The following is an 18,978-nucleotide window of genomic DNA, read 5'->3' as shown; positions in this document are numbered from 1 at the left end:
GATCTGATCTACACAACGTAGTCCTATAATTAGCGACGGAACAAAAGGAAATCGACGATGAACTTTATGCATGCAATATAGTAGAGAATCGGGGTTACCGAGATCATTTAAAAGATTTTATTAAATACATGCAGAACTAGCTAAGCAGTTTACATTTTGTCTATGTGTTGTATGAGAAAAAAAAGAAAAGTGAATCCACTAGTGGTCCCCCTGGTATGCAAAGTATTAATAGAAAATCTCGGGAGCCCCCTGGGGGCAATTGTCTCAGATCTGTACCTGGCTTCAACAAAACAACTTGTATTTCAACTCACTCTCTTCCTCTCAATATCTATAACTACTACATATTCATTCCTCAATTCGAAGACCGACGATCGCTACCCAGCTCATAAATAACCAATTCAACCCAAATCTTCCTACAAAATGACCACTTCTACCATCACACCCACAGTCTCCGAGAAGCCCACCATGAACTCAACCGACTCTTCCACCATCGAAAACGACGGCCCTCTCTTCCCCTCCACCCTCATCTCCCCCGAAGTCATCGCCGAACTACCAGAAAACTACACCATCCGCCCCCTGCGCCGCTCAGACTACAACCGCGGCTACCTCGATGTGCTGCGCGTCCTGACAACCGTCGGTGACATCTCGGAGGACGATTGGAACAAGCGCTATGCGTGGATTACCTCGCGCAACGACGAGTACTACATGCTTGTTGTCTGTGATGGCGAGGACCGCGTCGTCGGTACAGGCAGCTTGATTGTCGAGCGCAAGTTCATTCACTCGCTTGGTATGGTCGGGCATATTGAGGACATTGCCGTTGAGAAGAACCAGCAGGGCAAGAAGCTGGGTTTGAGGATTATTCAGGCCTTGGATTATGTTGCTGCCCATGTTGGTTGCTACAAGGTATGTTTAATTACTTCGGTTGCTGTATTTGTTCGTTGCTGATTGTTTTATCTAGAGCATCCTTGACTGCTCGGAGGTCAATGAGGGCTTCTATGTTAAGTGTGGCTTCAAGCGTGCTGGCCTGGAAATGGCACACTACTACTGAGCTCTTGTTGATTACTGAGATGTTTTACTACCCGGTTCACCCTGGTTTTTGGTCTGGCGTTTGAGGCATTTGGTTCGTTCGCTCGGAAGGGCTTGACTTGTAAGGCGAATTTTATACAGAAAATCGCAAAAAGCATGCTAGGTGGCATGTTCGCGATAGCGGAGCTGGCATTCACCACGATGTATCTACACTTGCATGGACTCCTCGGTCAGCATATGGTGCGCCTAGTGAGTTCGGCGATCTCACGCTCACCCCTCACCTTTGCAATCCATTTCCGTATTGTGATTATAGGGCGAAGGAACGCGGGGCATTTGATCTATCAGGCGTCGCCAGAACGACGGGGTTTCTATTGTTGCGGGAGTCCGCTTTTCCCTTCTTTAGACTGTAGCATCATGGCTTTTGTTTATCCTATTTCTCTGCCCCGAGTTTGGAATTGATACATCACGGGGATAATTAGACAATCCAGACATAGAAAGACGTACATGAAATACCATTCATACAAATCTTCAGCTTCTGTTGTAACTTCTACTATAAGCACAATGTCCCGAGATCCAAGGTCTGGACTAAGAATATCGAACGTTTAGAACAAGTGAAAACATGATATTCAATTACAGCATATAAAACCGAATCTGGTCTACTTCCATGGCATAATCTAAAACATATCCAACCATTCATGTACAACGGCAGATATGAATCGCAGTGGAAAAAGCGGCTTTTCATCGCTGGAGGGTGGACAGGAGCAGAGTTTTGATACTCGCATGGGGATTCATATTTTTGATTCCTTTGTTCCCATTTTTCTGCATGAAATTGTATTGCATAGAAACAAGGTCAAGGCCCAAGGCCAGTTCTCACAGACAGTACTCCAGCTCCGGTGCCCGTAAGTTCCATCATATCGCAACCGTCAGTACAGCGCTACTCCTTTCCGAACACCTCCAATCCAACCATTTATTGTAATAATTTAGCGGGACTTGGCGGCGACCTTGGGGGCAGAGCCCTTGGCACCCTGCTTGCTCTGGATGCGACCACCAGCGGCAGCGGACTTGGCCTTCTCAGCCTTCTTGGTGGCGGCGGAAGCAGCCTTCTTCTCCTTGGCATCCTTGATGGCCTGCTTGCGGGCAGCCTCACGGGCCTCGGGGCGCTGGGAACGGCGCTCCTTGATCACATCGAGGGAAGCACCAACGATAGCGCGCTGGTTCTTGACGACACGGCGAGTGCGCTTCTTAGCGACCTCCTATATTTCCACAATATGACCCGGTTAGTAATCTGTAATCGCGTTTTCCATCATTTGAACCCATGTATGGTGGTATAGAACGCAATTCCTTCTCTTGCCCCGGCTCATGATTTGCGTAACCATTCGAGTCGGCCATTTGTTCCACCACACCGTTCATTCAACAACAATCCAACGGGAGGGGCGACCGACCTCAGAGATACCCTTGCGGTGCTGGCGACGGAAGAGAACAGTCCATGCGATGCGGCGGGGGTTCTTGCGCTGCAGGAAGAGGGACTCGGACTTTCCGTTCTGGAAACGGAAGATCTTGGAGTCACCGCGGATGAAGAGCTTACCCTATAATATTAAAGATTCAATATTAGCTTTTGAAAAATATCAATAATAACGGAGGAATTGTGTGCAGCGATTCGATCGAAACGGAGAGCGGCAAAACGTAGAGCGACGAAGTTTGACGATGTGAAGAGATCGAAGGTCCGATGTCGAATCCGCAAAGCCGTAGTTTCCTCGCGCACAAATCCCTCCCAATAACGACGACAGGATTGTAACGCACCTTGCCGGGGTAGATCTTCTGACCGCTGAAGGAGTCGTCGTAGGTACGCATCTTGACGGATGGAGATGCGCTGACGGGTGTCGGTTGGCGTTAAAGTGGTTGTCAAAAATCGTGGATCGCGGTGATACTGATGACCCAATTGTGGTGCGGACACTCGCTAAAGTGCGACACGTGACCCTGTCTGCCCTTTCCGGGTCTGTTATCGATAAGACACCGACCACGTGATATAACTTTTACTTCCAACAACTCTCCAGATTCCAAGGCTCGTTAAAATAAGTTGATTTGAATTACTTTATATTTTCATGTGAGAGGCTGGAATTATTGAAGTGGCCTGTGACTTCATGCTTGGCATGCGTTGACCAGCAATTGTCCGAAAATTCCATCGACCAGAAGGAAAACCAAACCACTCACCGAAGAGACTAGCATTCGCATCTTCCTCGCTTAAATGTCCTTCCAAACATCGAGTTCATATATATATGCAGAAGTCTGAGGCAGCTATTTGCTTGAAAGATATACTTCAAGACACGCCTTTATACTTGTCGACAAACGAATTATGAAGGCATAGACGTGCGTCTTGATTTTGGTACCGTAGCGAGCATATAAGAATCCCTAGGTGAACATGAGCTCTAGAGCAGTTGGTCCAACGCCTAGCAATTGATTCTATGCAACCTCTTTAGACCAGTCACTCGGAATTAAAAGAAATGCTAGGACTGGAGAATGTATTCTTTCTCAAATCAACATGCTTGTCCCCAAATCAAATTCTTGGCATTCAATGCCTGCTATCGCAAATAGAAAGTCTGTCTTGTACTTCATGGTCGCATCACACCTGGGCACATCACAGCACTTAGGCCATAGCATGTGTCCGAGTCCACTCTTTCGCCGTTTGAATTGCCGCAGCCTCATCCTCCTTCCATCGTTGAGCCACATCGTTGGCGAGCGGGTCGTCGGGGTTGGGGGCTCCGAGCAGAGCCTGGATCGACAGTAGGATCGTACGGATCTGGAGAGCGGGAGACCAGTTATCTAGGCAAGACGGTCAGGTAGATGCAATGTGAGGGGCCGATGTTCATCCATACTCTTCAAGACATCCAAACAGATGCGACCCAAACGATCAATGTTAGGGTGGTAGATCTTTGTCAAGAAACGGATTTTGGGAGGGGTCATAGGATAATCGTCTGGAAGGAAGAGCTCGAGTCTGAAGATACCACCTGCAGTCGGATTGTTAGTTTTTAAATCGAGGCAAAGTTGCTGTTTTCACGACTGTACCCTCATATGGAGACTGCGTAGGGCCGTGAATTGAAACGTCAAAATAACGCAAATTATCCTCATGAGGAACAGCATTGATGCCTGGAACACTAGAAGTACAATATATGGCGTTAGCACCTGCGCCAGCTCGATCCAATGTAAAAGGTGCCTCTTACGGCTCTGCCATCAGGCGCTCGGTCTCCTTAATGATTCTTTTCGGCAAAGCCATGGTGAACCGGCTTATCAATACCCGTGTTGACTGTGTTTGGTCCTTGTGAGGGACAAGATGGGATCTGAAAATGATCAAAAGCTTGCGCTGTTGTAATTGTGATGAAACCCGATGAGCGAGGTTTGTTAGAAAGAGAAAAAAAAAACCAAAGATCAACAAAATACAGATCGAGAACCTCGACGTAACTAATCGCCGAGGGGCTCTTGCATGGTGGGGCCATTTCGTGTCCCGTACATGAGATCATGTGATGTCATACTGCCACTGCCACATCACTAGCCACGCACTTGTTATCGCGTTATCACAACTCTTCTCCAGGGCGTCGATGCGACAGTCATATCTCATGAGATAGGGGCAAGGGGATGCCATTGTCAAAAATGGGAACAGGAGCAATATTTCCAGTTACATATATTCATACGTTCTATGCATAGCTTCTTGGCTTCCCGTTTCCTGCATGATTGCGGCCCGATCAACGCCGGAGATTAAGCCGCCATCTCAGTCACCATGTCGAGCTCTATGGGAGCGAGGCCCCTCGCGTCGGCTATGGATAGCCCGACATTTGAAGAGGACAGTTCTTTCCATGTAGAACAACCAGTGGGCTCTATGTCAATATCCCCCTGCGGACGAGATGTCGTTCTTGCATCCAAAGAGGGTCTACATGTCATTGATCTGGATTCACCTTATTCCCCGCCACGGTATCTTCCTCACCACACACCATGGGAGGTTGCCGATGTACAGTGGTCGCCATTTGCCGCGCGTGACCAATGGGTTGTCAGTACATCTAACCAGAAAGCGTTGGTATGGAACTTGGCTATGAAGACATGGCAAAACTCCATTGAAATTGTGCTCCACGCCCATTCACGCGCAATTACCGATATCAATTTCTCAGCATTTCATCCGGATCTTCTCGCCACGTGCTCTGTGGACAGCTTTGTGCACTGCTGGGATTTGCGCGCTCCGGCGCGGCCGGCTGTATCATTCTCGGATTGGTTCACTGGTGCGACCCAGGTCAAATGGAACCGACAAGATCCCCACGTTATCGCGAGTTCTCATGACCGGTTTCTCCGGATTTGGGATGACCGTATGGGTGCATACCCGATCAAGTCTATCGAAGCCCACAGCACGAAGATTTACGGCGTTGACTGGAATCGTGTCCGACGCGGTGCATTGGTCACTTGCTCTCTAGATAGAACCGTCAAGTTCTGGGACTACACTACCGAATCCGATGTTCCAGAGAAACAGATTCGAACCCCATTCCCCGTATGGCGGGCACGGAATACGCCCTTCGGATGGGGCGTACTGGCAATGCCGCAGAGAGGCAACAATGATCTCCACCTTTACAGCCGGCGAGCTGAGGAGGGCTCGAGCCCGGATGACGATCTGCCTTTGGTGCATAGTTTCCCAGGACACAAGGGACAAGTCAAAGAGTTCCTCTGGAGACCGCGCGGAGGAGTTGCAGACGGAATTGACCACCGCGAGTACCAGCTCGTGACTTGGGGAACAGACAGGGAACTTCGACTTCACAGAGTCAACCCCGAGATTCTCCAGCGTGTTGGGTACGAGAAGGGCAAGTCCTTTATCTCCACACGAGGTGTGACACGGCTTGGTGCTGTGTATCGGAGTTTCCGTGATGTCAATTCAGATCTGGAAATTGATGACATTGACACGGCTTCCTCAGTTGGGGCCCAGAACCAGAACACTGCAACGGGTACCGGAATGAACGCTATCACTGTTCCTCATGCTCGTGGCTGGATTAAAGGAGGCCACGTCGATCGAGTTGGGATGCAACCGAGGGCCAATCTGAGAGCTGATACCAATCCAATTGCTTGGATGCGAGGCGTGAAGATCTCGGGTTGGGATATTGAGACCCTGGGAGATGAAATTAGCCATGTCGGCGAGAAGTTCACCAAGGTTGCCTTTGATTCGGTTGATGTTCGCCAAAGAAAAATTACCATTTCTCTCAATGGACCCTGGGGTGCCAACGGCGCCTCATTGTTCCTTAAAGTGGACATTAAATTCCCGGTCAGCTACCCTAAATCTGCGATTCCTACATTCGCATTCCAAAAGACAGCAGCCGTCACCGATGAGTGGGCTGCCAAGACCACCGCCGAGTTGCGGACAATCGCTGAAACATACATGTCCCGAAGTCGGGGTTGCCTGGAGGGCGCTGTTCGCTACCTCTTGGGAGAGAGCAGCTTGGAGGAAAGCATTGCATGGATTCTTGGGGAGACTGGCGACAATCTCAAGTCCCCTGTCAATGGTGAGCTGGAAGGGGAATCTAGCGACGAAGACGAAGTCGGCATGACCCAGAGCCAAGAGCTAGGGATGAGTTCTGAGCTCCTCCGCCCGGTCAATGCCAATGTTATGGTCCCCGTGGCCAAGGCATGCGGAGCTTTATGGGCAAATGATGGCCGTCTCATATGCTTCTTTCCACCAAAACCGAAGAAAGACAAATCAGCGGAATTGTTTGAGAACATGGGCTTCAGAGAGATGACCAGATGGTCCCGAGGCGACAAGGTTTTTGAAGGCTTTGGCCGCCTACAAACCAACTCTCCTGGCCCACGCGGCAAGGGCACAATAACCAGCACAGAAGATGGGGCCTCGTCTGATTCAGATGAATCTTACTCGGACACCTCAAGCTCGTCAGGCTCGTCGGACATTCTTTCTGGGCTACCGACGCGTTTCCCTGCACCTCAAACGTGGCGCAGTGCCGGCAGCTATGGACTCCACCGCCCAAGATCAACGGATAATTCCCAGCGATCAACTGGAGGTGTTGGAACTGTCAAATCCGAAGCCCCGCAAAATATCGTATCTATCCACAATTTGAGTGATATGCTGCCAGTCAAGCGGGAGTTGGCTTCTAACTACCGCATCTGTGGTAAAGGTACAGATGTATGTGCCCATAACGCCGCTGTTGCCCTTGATGCTGGCTGTTATGAATTGGCCCAAATCTGGGGTCTGATTAAGTTGGTTTTACATGTTAGAAAGAACCCCGGGACCTTGCCCGAGTCAGACTTGCTGCAAAGACGCATGCAGAGAAAAGGTGGCAGGATTGGTGGCCTTGGAAGAGATGGGATGTATAGAGACATGGGTGGTAGTATAATTCGCTGGGGGGACCACCCTCTTGGTAGCCATTGGCTTATACCTGCTCTTTTTGAGCATTTTGAGCGCATCGGAGACGTACAAATGGTAGCGATGCTTTCTTGTGTGCTTCTCGAAGCCAATCAAGAAGGGGCCTTGGAGAACCAACCAGTTAAGAAAAAGCCCGGGAAACAAGAATTCTCATTGGATTTTTCTTCAGGCACACCGGCGATTCAAAGCAAGCCGCTGGCAGTGACATCTGCTCCGTCTGTCCCGAAAGAGGTTCAGACCATGTCCACTGCCCAAACATCAGCACGGTCGTCCAGTGAAATCTGGCGCCTCGATTCTACTCCTCCACATTCCACAGGCACTACGCCTCCATTCATGTCCCGTCCACGGGGCATCGCTGCTGACCGAAAGTCTCTGAGCCACAATGTCTCCATGACTGCGTCGCCCGACCAGCAGTCACAGCCACGGAGTGGATCCGGATTTGGGTCGGTGTTGGCATCGTCATTGTCTCGTTCGTTTACCTTCGGGCCGTCTTCGGCATCACCGCCGATGACTAGGATGGACAAGAAGAAGCAAACGCCCCAGGATAGCCCGAGCGTGGCTACCGGGCAAGCAGTAAGCAGTCTACCTTTATCATCTTTACATTAAAGTTTCATTCTGTCTAACCACCATTGCCTTCTAGTCGCAAGTCCAATCCGACACTGAAAGTGACCATGCACCCGAACCTGCACCACCACCTGCAAGATTCAAGGTCACATTCAAGAATCAGAGTGCATTCAAGAGCGACGAGCCAGCGCAAGATCCCCTTCTTGATCGCAATAAAGAATGGCTGTATCGGTCATATCGCGCTGCATATGCTGACTTACTGGCAATTTGGGATCTTCCCGTCCAGCAAAGCGAAGTCATGAAGATTGGAGCCGTGGCTAACCGAGTGGACGACATGAACTCAAGCCATTACTGGAACAGCACCAGCACCAGCACCAATGACACTTCTCTCAAAGGTCCACAGCCAGACTCCACCCCCAGGCCCTGGACTTCCAGCGCCATTGCGCCAGCTGCGGCCATGCCCTGCAGCTATCCATCTTCAACAAACACCCCGTGGCACCAGACACCTCCTCCAAGCGACATCGGCGCAAGTCGTCCGGCCGGCGCTGCCCCAACTGCAAACCCCGACAAGCCCTCCCAACCAAACTCCCCTGCGTCATCTGCGGCGAGGTAGTCGACGGCATGCTGATCCCTTGCCTGAGCTGCGGACACGTCAGCTGTTTCGACTGCCACCAGCTCTGGTTCCTGCGACCACCAGACTCCTTCAACATCCCACCAGACCACCCAGACCAGACAAAGGCCCTCCCAACTTGCCCGACCGGATGCGGCTGTCAATGCTCCGATCACATCGCCGTCGATGTCCCAATGCCTTCATGGGAAACTGCACCTCCAAGTCCTAGGTCATCGCCACCAGCTCCCCATCCCGCAATTGCGCAGGCGAAAAGTTCTCGTCGACAGTCTGAGCCTTTTGGTCTCGGCCCCGGCCGTAAGCAGTCGTTACAACCTAAGGGCCTTGCCCAGGTCGAAGACGACTTGGACGTGTGGCAGGACTCGTCGCCGTTTGCTTCCTTGGCTAGGGGTCTTGGGGGTGGGCTGAGTCGTGGGCTGCGGACTAAAGATGAGCGCAAGAAGAATAAACCTGGTGTTGTGGCTCTCAATGTGAAGAAATCTTGATTTTCTGTTGGCGTTGAGCGTAATGACACATGTTTATTTCCATTTTCTTTTTTCTTTCTGGGAGGCTTTTTTTAGATACCACTTTGTACGAATATATTATCTCTTTCTTGACTACAATTCTTGCTGCTACGGCTATAAACAACAGACTGCATTTTTGGCGCTGTGGCGATCTTTTAGTATATCGAGGCGTTGAGCACAGACGACGTGGCACTGGCCTCTCACTAGTCCAGCATCCAGGCATCGCACCAATCACAGCCCCGAGGTATACTTCAACCGTCGCACAAGAAGACTACATCGATAGATCGGATGCTTCTGTAAAAAGATAAAAAGATAAAAAGATAGAAAGATAGAAAGAATGAACTCGTGGCTTCATTAAAGTATTTCACTCTTCAGGCGATAGAGCACGCATCAAGGCGATCTAAAGGATATTCTAAAAATCTGCGTCAAAAGCAGCGAAAGCACCACCGCAGCAGCATCGCCGATGAATCAGTGCGCCCAACCCAAATCTATGCTATCATTTACAGCTGCTTGTAGACGGCGTCGGCGCTGGACACCTCGAGGGTGTTCTTGGCGGACTCCTTGGCAGCGTAGGTGACCTTGCCGTGGTCGATGATGATCACGTAACGGTAGGTGCGGCCCTCCTCGTCAGCCCAGCCAATGGACTTGGAGAACTTGGCCTCGGGGTCGGAGAGGAACAGCTAGAAAGAAAAGTGTTAGTTGTTGGCTGCGACAGTGCGGGTGTGGGATAGAAAAATGAAGATGGATCACATACAATGTCATCACCAGTCACACCGTTGGCCTTGCCCCAGGCGGACATGACGTAGGCGTCATTGTAGGCGAGGACGGCGACCTGGTCGACACCCTTCTCGCGGAGCTGGGGGAGCTTCTGGATGTACTCGGGGACGTGGTTGGCGGAGCACACGGGAGTGAAGGCACCTGTTGGGAGTGGCGGTCAGCGTGAGAACCTTGCAGACGGCATACTGCATATGCGGGGCGGGATGAGAGAATTTTTTGGGGAGGGATTGAAAGAGCGGTCACGTACCGGGCAAAGCGAAGAGGATGACCTTCTTGTCGGCCCACTCCTTGGAGGCGTTGTAGTTGATGGGAATACCGCAAGAGGTGATCTCGCCTGCCTCCTCGGACCAGGGGATGTAACTGTTTTTTTTGGTTAGCTTGTGGTTTGGATTGGAGGCTTGAAAATTTTACTTACGAGAACACGACGTCCTTGGGGAAGGCGTCACCAGCGTTGAAACCCTTAGTCATTTTGATGGTTGTAGAGAGAGAAAGAGATTGAGAGAGATAGAGAGAGTTGAAGAAGGTAGAAGTGGGGACGATTGAAAGAAGAGAAAGAGAAGAGTATTTAATATTTAGGAATAAGAATACGGCTTACACATATCGGCCCATCGGGATCCCATGTGGGAACAGACAGGTACAAGGGGACCCATGAGGTGATCCAGTGCAGAAAGATACCGAACCGCATGGATTATCAAGAAAGACCGCCGAGAACCGCTGATTAACCTTCTTATCTAGGTTTATTAGTTAATCGGATCTCGGAGAAGTCGGTTATTGGATGAAATTGACAGTTCGGATTTGATATTCCAGTTTCCGTCGAACAGTTATTGGCCAATTTATCGGAAGGATGATGTTATGTATTGGCCTGATGTTTCAGGCTGAAAGAAAGTGGGATGTTTTACGTGGCGGACGGTCAGAAGTGGCAAATGGGGCTCTTCAATCCACGCTAGTCCTTTCTTGGAAATATTCCTCAGCTTATACATCTAGACCTCAAGAGGTATCTATGACGTCGAACTACTTTGCTAGAGATTTAGAGACAACACATTCTTTAGCCTCTATCTATAATATTCATGGCTATTTCCTCACGTAGTAACTTGCCCGGTAGAAGAGGGACTGGGCATATTAACGGATACATATGTACATACACATGCCCAGGTGTAGCTTAGTGAGGGGTAGGTGATATACAATCACAGCATAAAAAAATTCCTGTGATATAAGCATATACTGAGCGAGAGATAAATCTCAGATAGAGACATAGTACGATTCGCGTATTCAGGTCATCATAGAGTCTACAGAGTATCGATATTGGTCTTATGCTGAGTTGTTTACCTTTACCGCTTGGACAAGATACCAAACCATTTCTTTCACCAACCAACATTATGACATGTCGACAGATTGGAAATTACTCGGCGTTTGAGGATTGAATTATAGGGAATTAGTATTTATATGAGGCAGGGATTCTCCTCCGAGATAGGTCAGTCAATAATCTCATGATCAACGAGAACAGGAGATCCGTTTGTGGTCGGCATTCCCTATTGATCTTCACTTAGCTACAAACTCAACGAGCATTAGGACAGAGACACGGTAGTAGATGATGTCAGCACGAGGGACTTTATAGCGACTGGCTTGCTTCTGGGCGAGAAGCATTCTTTCATGCATGATCTTAAATCATTTTTCTGGATGATCTTTTGGATTTGCATCCACTACAAGAAGCCGGGATAGGAAATAGTTGTTACGAAGTATGACAGGTGGAAATTCGTGGACACAGAGGACTTGGCCGATAGCAAGAAAGGCGCGATAATTGATGAAGCGGATTTTGTGAAGTGTGCGACTAGATATTTCACAGAGTACCACCAGGCACTTATTCCATGCATTAATGTACTTTGGAAGGTTATACCTAGGTATATTCTCAAGGAAGGAGGCGGGAGAATGAAGATAAAGGATTGTATGACGGGATGAAAGATTCTGCGGCGCGCTCGAGAGTAAAGCCTACACGCCCTTTAGATTATATTACTGACGATACGATGTTGAGCGAATGAGCACTGGCCCAAAAGAGAGTAAATCTGGCGGTATCTGAAGATGCATGTCATATTGAAGTAAGTAAGAAGTAAGGAGGAGGCGAGAAAGACGTGAGAAGGAGGTAAAGTAACCAAGAGGTGAAAGTTGCTGACTATATATACGTAACAAGAACCACCAACATATATGTGTAGGTATATTAGGGTGCAATACCCAAAGACGGAAAATCAATGATGGTCTGTAGACAGAGGCCCTAGATAAGTTTTACGTATCAAGCGACTTTAGTCGCTGATCTATAACAAACTCAGCGCACCTCTCGGCAATCACATAGACAGACGCTGAGATCGATGCACCCCCAGGCCGAGGAAACACACTCGCATCTGCAACTCGCAAGTTCTGTACCCCATGCACTTTCAGGCTCTGATCCACCACGCCCTCTTCCCGCGCCAGGCTCATCCGACACGTACCCATAGGATCATAGCTCGCTGTCACCAGTCTCTTTATATACTCATCGACCTGGAGATCTGTGACGGTCTTCCACGCATCCATCTGCAGTGGTTCTGCCTTCACGAGCTTTTTCTTATCTTTCTTGCTCTTGCTTTTATCCAGCATCGAGTCAAGATACTCCAAATCTATACCAGGTGCCATCGCCAACGGCGCCGCATGTGGATAGCCCGTCGCCGGGCTGCCAAACTCACAAGCTAACCGCATAGCAAACCGCACGATCTTGCGCAGACGCTTGATGTCACGGTTGTCAGTCAAAAGGGGGAGCTGAATTCTCAGAGGCTTATTCGGATCAGAGGCGGATCTGAGCTCAACGCTGCCCGTGGTATAGGGCTGTACAAGCGCCGCATACCACGTCATGCACGGCACGCCCGGGACGCCGTGCTCGATCAGCGTGCTGAGTGGGCATATCAACACTTCAAGATCTGGCGCTTCCTCATCTTTGGAAGGGCGGACTGTCATTGGTGCATCATCAAGCGAAGTCGAGTGCAGAAATGCGGCGCCGAACTGGCCGTTCGAAGCGAGAACGCCAGTCCCACAGAAGAGCCACAGAATGAAGTGCCAGAGAATAGCTGCCGTTTGGATAATGTGCAGGGTGTGCTTCTTTGGAAGCTCTGACATCACCGGCACGAGGAGGTGGGTACTCAAATTGGAGCCCACGGCGGGAAGATCTTGTACTACAGGGATGTCGTGTAGGGAAAGGTGATCCTTGGGACCGATGCCACTGCTCGACGTTAGCATCACATGTTATACTATCGGGTAAAACCGAACCAACCTCATCATCAATAGCTGCGGCGTGCCAAACACACCACTACAGACGATAACTTCTTGTTGGGCCTTGACTAAAACGTCTGCGCCCCCGTCAACTGGCCTGATCCACACGCCCGTGACCCTCGTTCCGCCATCCGCGAACTCAACCTTGCTTGCTAAGACCCCCGTGCACACCGTCAATTGCTCCCTTCTCTCTTTCACGACCGAAGAATCCAGCCACGCTGTCAGCGCGGAGCTCCGTTCCCCATTTCCATCAATCGAAAGCTCACTGCGAGCATACCGCTGCGTCCCTCTCCCACCGCCCGCGCCCAATCCCACTCTCTCCATTACCTTATCTACAAAAGACATGATCCCCGTATCCCCCGCTTGTCTGCGCTGGATACCCTCTTCAACCCGCGCAAGGGCCGGCCGCACCTTGTCCCAGCTCCATTCGTCCAGTCCCAGGTCGCGCGCCCAGCCGTCGAACTCGGCCCGTCCGCCGGGGCTCCAGACCATGGAATGAATACGACTTGTTCCACCTAGCATATCGCCACTAAGGAGTTGCACATGCCGTCCGCGCAAGTTCGTGTTGGGCTCGGCATGTAGGCGGCTAATTCCGCTCTGCAGCAGGCCAAGTAGCGGGATCCGCGAGAGAAGACCCGCGTTGACGCAACCTTTGTCTAAGACTAGCACGGAAGCATTCGAGGCAGATAGACGGTTGGCGATTAAACACCCGGCCGTACCGCCTGTGAGGGCTTGTCAGTTAATCGGTTGTCTTGGTGTCCACGGATGACACGCACCGCCCACAACGATATAGTCGTACGTCTTTCCCGAAATGTCGCTTATTGTGCTCTCGGGATAAGATAAGAAGGGCCACATCTTGCTGGTGAGTGAGTTAAGTAGCTCTCTTGGTCTCGAGAATTGTGGTGTGAGGTAGGCTTATGGACTGTCAAGGCCGATCCCTGCAAACATTACGCCACCCGCCAAGATGGCTTTGCTAATTTTCTGCCGAGGATTAATTTTTGGGCGCAATTTGTAGATGGGCAGTTATTTGAAAACAAATAATCAAGATCAGCTGCTCTTGTTAGCCTGGAGACTGACCCAAATGAGTAAGTAAGGAGCTTGGCTCTGACTCGGGGATTGCGGCGATAAGGAATCGGCACCGGGTGAACTCGTCACTCCGCCGAATCTCTTATAAGTTGCAGTTGCACTTCCATTGCTCTCTGCTGAATCAATACAAAGCAAATACAGCAAATATGGTGTCCTTTGAAACAGTAAAATCTAGTAACTCTGCCATCAAGGAATATGGCCCTAATCTGGTGGCAGTCTTCGGTAGGACTCGTCATCCCTAGAGCATGGATACATCATTAACATCTCTCTAGTCGGTGGCACCAGTGGCATCGGTGAAAGTACCGCCCGTGCTTTTGTGAAATATGCCGTTTCTCCGCGCGTGTATCTCGTCGGACGAAGTGAGACGCGAGCTTCCAAGATTATCGAGGATCTCCGTGCTCTGAATCCAGATGGACAAATTAGTTTCATCAAGAGCGACGTTTCGCGCCTGCATGAAGTAGACCTGGCGTGCAAGGACATCCAAGCCAAAGAAGAAAAGATCAATCTTTTGATTTTGAGTCCTGGCATCTTGACTACCAAGGGGCGAGATGGTATGTTTCTTGTCTTTTCCCCTTCCTCGTCCAAACTCGCTAACAAGTAAATCACAGAGACCGATGAAGGACTAGACAAGAAGCTCAGTCTTCATTACTACTCTCGCATGCGGTTCTTATACAACCTTCTCCCTCAATTGACAAGTGCCGCCAATGCCACAGGCACAAACTCTGCTCAGCGCCGCCTCTCGAGTGTTCTTTCTGTTCTTGACGGGCGCGGAAATGCACCCTTGATCTTAAATGATCTCTCCCTAAAGGATAACTACTCTCTGCGCAATGCCGCTAACCATGCAATTACCATGACTTCGCTGTCAATGGAAGAACTTGCCTCATCGCATCCCTCAACCTCTTTTGTTCACGCATACCCAGGTCTTGTGAAGACAAGTCTGGTACGTGATAATGGGTTTTTGATGAAGACTGCTCTAAGCGCGTTGTTCCTTTTGCTCACCCCCATGTCTGTTACTTTGGAAGAGAGCGGCGAGAGACATCTCTTTGCCGCGACCAGCCCGATCTTCCCCCCCGGGGAGTGAAGGGGGGCAATGATGCTGCACTTGGCTCGGATGGTGTCCAGGGTTCTGGTTTTTACTTGGTTGGTGCCGATTCCGCCACTGTCAAGAACCAGCAGGTGTTGGAAGGCTATCGCGCAGATGGCACGAGACAATCGGTTTGGAAACATACTCTCGATATCTTCAAGGGTATTTGTGGAGCTTAGCCTTGCGGGTTTATGGGTTGGAAATAGTGAATTGGACACCTCTACTCTTAGCATATCAATCCTTAATGAAATATGTTTCACGTTCCATGACTGTCTTGGTTGAAATTAGATGGAGTGGATAAAAAGCTAGGGCAACTCCCCTAATGTCTCGTATCGTTAACGTGGGGCGTCGTCTCCATCAAACGAGCCAAAGTAACAGCTTCCCGCAGCGCCCGTCCAACATGACCACGCACCCCAGCCTCTTCCATCACCATCAACCCGCCAATCGTACAGCCTTCCGGAGATGTCCCTTGATCCCTCAGTATAGCGGGATGCATACCACCCTGCAGCATAGTGGCAGTCCCCTGCATCGACTGGAAGATCATAGTATGAGCCAGATTCCGCGGAACGCCCACCGCCACGGCGGCATCAATGAGCGCATCACAGATTACAGCGAAAAACGCAGGCGTCGAGCCTCCCACTGCAGTCGTGGCATTCATTAATTTCGGGTCGATATGGACGGCCTTGCCGATTTGCTCGAAGATCGACGTCGTAATTTGCAGGTAGCGCTCCGGCAATGCAAGCTCAGAGGTTTCAATCGCCGTGAGCGACTGAGAGACCTGCGCTGCAATGTTGGGTAGTGTGCGCACTACCCATGCCCTGCCGGATGTGGTCTCGGCGGTCGTGGGGGTCCCGTAGATTGTGGCCTCGAGTTTCTGTCTTGTCCACCCTGCTGCAATGCTGATCACCAGCTTGTCGGATAGAGCCTCCCGGAGCCCGGGCTGCGTTAGGACTTTCTCGATGTCTGCGGGATCGGCGCCTAGGATGATCACGTTTGCGCTTTGGACGGCTTGGACATTATCTCCGCGGCGAATGCTTATTTTGTCCATAGACTCGGCGAATTTTGTGGATAGTCTGGCTTCGGAGCTTTCACTGCGCACACAGGCTATGTATTGAGTGAATGGAAGCTCGCTGAACTTTTCAGATGGTGCGTTAATTAGTCCGCTCAGAATGGCCATTCCTAGGTTTCCTATGGGCATGGTTAGTTGATGTCTTTTATTCTAGAGACATGTTCACCCACCACATCCGAGGATGCAAAGGGTACCATTTTGAATATCGGCCATTGTTCTAATTTTGCGGATTCAATTCAATCAATCGATAGAAGATAAACAGGTAGAAAGAGATGCGTTGAGTTCACATCGGTTTGAATATCTCGGAAGCGCTTCCGACTGTGGAGCATCGGTTCATACCCCGCTAAAACCGAGAGAATGTCACAATCTGAGTATGAGTCTCAGTAAATCGTATACTGTTGTGTTGGACATCAGGTTCTCATAGAAATTACTAATTAGCCTAGATCATCCTGGCGAAAGGCGAAGTATATTAAGACTATTTTCGAGGTTTCTGGGCTCAATTAATTCATAGCAGGGTTGATGTGTAGCTCGAGTCTGTAGACGCAACAATCTATGGCATTTTGGGTTTTTATGACGAGATAAAGTCAGTATTTAAGGTATGTGAGCCGGTGCCCTAATGAGGCTAAACACTCCGCTTCTTTTACTAGAACGGCTGTTTTGAATATACTAGCTCTTGGTTTCTTACCATCCTAGCCAATTTGAGTAAGCTATTCTTTCTTGTTTGTGGCATTGTTTTGCCCCTCATGCACCCAATGATGACTTTCAGTCCGATCAGTACATTGGCACCGAAGAAGCGAAGTGGGCCAGGTCCATAAGGATGAGGTATAAGTTAGTAAATTAGCGGTCTGCCTTCTCACTGAGATCCCTAGATACGAGGCATATCGAAGCAAAGAAAGAAAATTAGGTAAAGATCTTAGGGTTTCAATAAAGATAGGGTACTCGGTATACAATATAATCAACTACATCTGTATGTAGCTATTTGGAGAAACAAAGCACATGATCGGGTTGTCTGCCGATGATTGGCGCTAATGATGATTTCCCCTCACGGTCTCCTCACGGAGCTGACATTTGATTGAGTGTGTAAAGATATTCAAGATGATTCAAGATAAAATTGACTCAATCCTCTAAGATTCGTCTGGGATATCTGAGTCTCATCTCCAATTCCGCAAATTATGACGGCTTTTGGAAAGCCGACGCAGAAATGCGGGGAGAAGACTATATCAGTTCAATAGCCCACAACTAAGCAACACAATTTGTTTTCTTTTTGATAATGGCCGTTTCCTCGTCCGATCCAATTATTATCGTTGGTGCTGGTGCTTTTGGCCTTTCAGCTGCACTCCATCTATCTCAACGAGGCTACACCGATGTCTCGGTATTTGAAAAACATCCTCGCATTCCTTCCGGAGACTTGACTACTGTAGTGTACCCTTAGACTCCATCATTATCTACATTATTTCCTGAATTTCTAGCTAGAATAATTGCTGATGTTTATGGGATGCGACATAGGTCCATCGTGCAGCACAAGATGCAGGCGTGCAATTCTTGCTGGGACAACACGTCGACGAAATAGTCTATGTGAGCACATTGACAGGGAGGAAAAATGCCGGTATTCGCACAAGGGATGGCCACTTCTACCCCTCGTCACTAGTCATTATCGAAACTGGGGCTGGGGACAACGAGGCGGCTGTAAGTGACCACTTGCGCGCACCCGACTCCTTGGCTACACCCCTTTCTTGGTATGCCAATATCAACCTCGCCAATCCTTTCGTCGACTATGTGCCGCAGGAGTCTTCTGTTATATTGCTGTCCGGGGAACAGAGGCAAGGCTCTAAAATGTTTTCGTTGGTGGGATCCCTTGTGCTGGATCTCCTTGGGGCAACTAGTGATCAGCCAACTACAATGGATGCACAATATTTGTCGGAGATTTTACCTCCAAAGCTTGCTAGGCTATGAAATGGGCTCTGAATGGCTAGAAGAAGAACAAAAGTCAAGAATATTCATAACGCCATCAGATTTACTATTCTCATACACAGTTATTATTATCATTATTACACTGTCTATGAAGGGCATTCTCTATATACTCATAGTACTTTATATCTACATAGCAGCTTCAATTCTAGCAAAGCAATTGTGACTTTATTCGCTCTATCACTACAGATAATCACCCCCAAAAGAAGCTGACAAACTCAATACCTCACTGTTTTCGACGAGGTCTGTCGACTCGTTCAGGATTGAGCAATTCAGGCGCGCCCGCAATTAACTCAGCCCAACCAAGGCAAGGGCGACAAAACCCCATCACATACGAATCCGTGAGACGGAGGACTGGGCGTGGACGAGGGCAGGGCTCACGCCTCTCACGAGCGTTGGCAGCCCTGCAGCGCTCGATCCAAACTGCTTCTGTGTGCCCGCAGCCGCTGACGCCGCAGTGACCTCTGTACCATTTGTATCGTAGCTTGCACATCGTGTATAATTCGGTTGTCCCAGTCACGGAATATGGGCCCTTGAGTAGGATTGATCGCTTGATAATCTACTTTAAGTATTTCTGGCGAT

At 49.5% G+C, this 18,978-nt stretch overlaps 10 protein-coding genes across 10 annotated transcripts; 4 read left to right on the top strand and 6 right to left on the bottom strand.

The window, feature by feature from the left end:
* Window positions 1-420: 420 nt before the first annotated feature.
* gup1 (glucosamine 6-phosphate N-acetyltransferase) lies at window positions 421-1,048 on the top strand (the record flags this gene model as incomplete). Its single annotated transcript, XM_057243010.1, has 2 exons — window positions 421-903; window positions 959-1,048. The coding sequence occupies 2 exons, from the start codon at window positions 421-423 to the stop codon at window positions 1,046-1,048; spliced, it is 573 nt and encodes a 190-aa protein (XP_057094548.1).
* A 958-nt stretch (window positions 1,049-2,006) lies between these two features.
* Window positions 2,007-2,877, bottom strand: N7529_007482 (60S ribosomal protein eL24; the record flags this gene model as incomplete). The annotated part of the gene is made up of 3 exons (XM_057243009.1): window positions 2,007-2,279; window positions 2,469-2,612; window positions 2,827-2,877. 3 exons carry the CDS (start codon window positions 2,875-2,877, stop codon window positions 2,007-2,009), a joined length of 468 nt encoding a protein of 155 aa, XP_057094547.1.
* A 793-nt stretch (window positions 2,878-3,670) lies between these two features.
* N7529_007481 (E2 ubiquitin-conjugating protein UBC13) lies at window positions 3,671-4,297 on the bottom strand (the record flags this gene model as incomplete). The annotated part of the gene is made up of 4 exons (XM_057243008.1): window positions 3,671-3,846; window positions 3,900-4,031; window positions 4,090-4,178; window positions 4,245-4,297. The coding sequence occupies 4 exons, from the start codon at window positions 4,295-4,297 to the stop codon at window positions 3,671-3,673; spliced, it is 450 nt and encodes a 149-aa protein (XP_057094546.1).
* Window positions 4,298-4,798: 501 nt separating this feature from the next.
* N7529_007480 (Mtc5p) lies at window positions 4,799-9,103 on the top strand (the record flags this gene model as incomplete). Its single annotated transcript, XM_057243007.1, has 3 exons — window positions 4,799-7,999; window positions 8,067-8,599; window positions 8,647-9,103. The coding sequence occupies 3 exons, from the start codon at window positions 4,799-4,801 to the stop codon at window positions 9,101-9,103; spliced, it is 4,191 nt and encodes a 1,396-aa protein (XP_057094545.1).
* Window positions 9,104-9,621: 518 nt separating this feature from the next.
* On the bottom strand, window positions 9,622-10,366 carry N7529_007479 (peroxiredoxin family protein; the record flags this gene model as incomplete). The annotated part of the gene is made up of 4 exons (XM_057243006.1): window positions 9,622-9,801; window positions 9,876-10,039; window positions 10,146-10,258; window positions 10,314-10,366. 4 exons carry the CDS (start codon window positions 10,364-10,366, stop codon window positions 9,622-9,624), a joined length of 510 nt encoding a protein of 169 aa, XP_057094544.1.
* A 1,809-nt stretch (window positions 10,367-12,175) lies between these two features.
* Window positions 12,176-14,044, bottom strand: N7529_007478 (GMC family oxidoreductase; the record flags this gene model as incomplete). Its single annotated transcript, XM_057243005.1, has 3 exons — window positions 12,176-13,139; window positions 13,191-13,911; window positions 13,966-14,044. 3 exons carry the CDS (start codon window positions 14,042-14,044, stop codon window positions 12,176-12,178), a joined length of 1,764 nt encoding a protein of 587 aa, XP_057094543.1.
* A 377-nt stretch (window positions 14,045-14,421) lies between these two features.
* Window positions 14,422-15,538, top strand: N7529_007477 (uncharacterized protein; the record flags this gene model as incomplete). The annotated part of the gene is made up of 4 exons (XM_057243004.1): window positions 14,422-14,497; window positions 14,548-14,826; window positions 14,884-15,215; window positions 15,254-15,538. 4 exons carry the CDS (start codon window positions 14,422-14,424, stop codon window positions 15,536-15,538), a joined length of 972 nt encoding a protein of 323 aa, XP_057094542.1.
* Window positions 15,539-15,678: 140 nt separating this feature from the next.
* Window positions 15,679-16,641, bottom strand: N7529_007476 (pyrroline-5-carboxylate reductase family protein; the record flags this gene model as incomplete). The annotated part of the gene is made up of 2 exons (XM_057243003.1): window positions 15,679-16,547; window positions 16,599-16,641. 2 exons carry the CDS (start codon window positions 16,639-16,641, stop codon window positions 15,679-15,681), a joined length of 912 nt encoding a protein of 303 aa, XP_057094541.1.
* Window positions 16,642-17,698: 1,057 nt separating this feature from the next.
* On the top strand, window positions 17,699-18,381 carry N7529_007475 (uncharacterized protein; the record flags this gene model as incomplete). Its single annotated transcript, XM_057243002.1, has 2 exons — window positions 17,699-17,848; window positions 17,935-18,381. The coding sequence occupies 2 exons, from the start codon at window positions 17,699-17,701 to the stop codon at window positions 18,379-18,381; spliced, it is 597 nt and encodes a 198-aa protein (XP_057094540.1).
* A 241-nt stretch (window positions 18,382-18,622) lies between these two features.
* N7529_007474 (uncharacterized protein) lies at window positions 18,623-18,889 on the bottom strand (the record flags this gene model as incomplete). Its single annotated transcript, XM_057243001.1, has 1 exon — window positions 18,623-18,889. One exon carries the CDS (start codon window positions 18,887-18,889, stop codon window positions 18,623-18,625), a length of 267 nt encoding a protein of 88 aa, XP_057094539.1.
* Between the last annotated feature and the right edge of the window lie 89 nt (window positions 18,890-18,978).

The sequence above is a fragment of the Penicillium soppii genome, assembly GCF_028829465.1.
Source record: "Penicillium soppii strain IBT 18220 chromosome Unknown utg000006l, whole genome shotgun sequence".
In the NCBI taxonomy this organism is placed as follows: Eukaryota; Fungi; Ascomycota; class Eurotiomycetes; order Eurotiales; family Aspergillaceae; genus Penicillium; species Penicillium soppii.
Note: the sequence above shows the minus strand (reverse complement) of the source record. Positions and strands in the feature narration are given on the sequence as shown.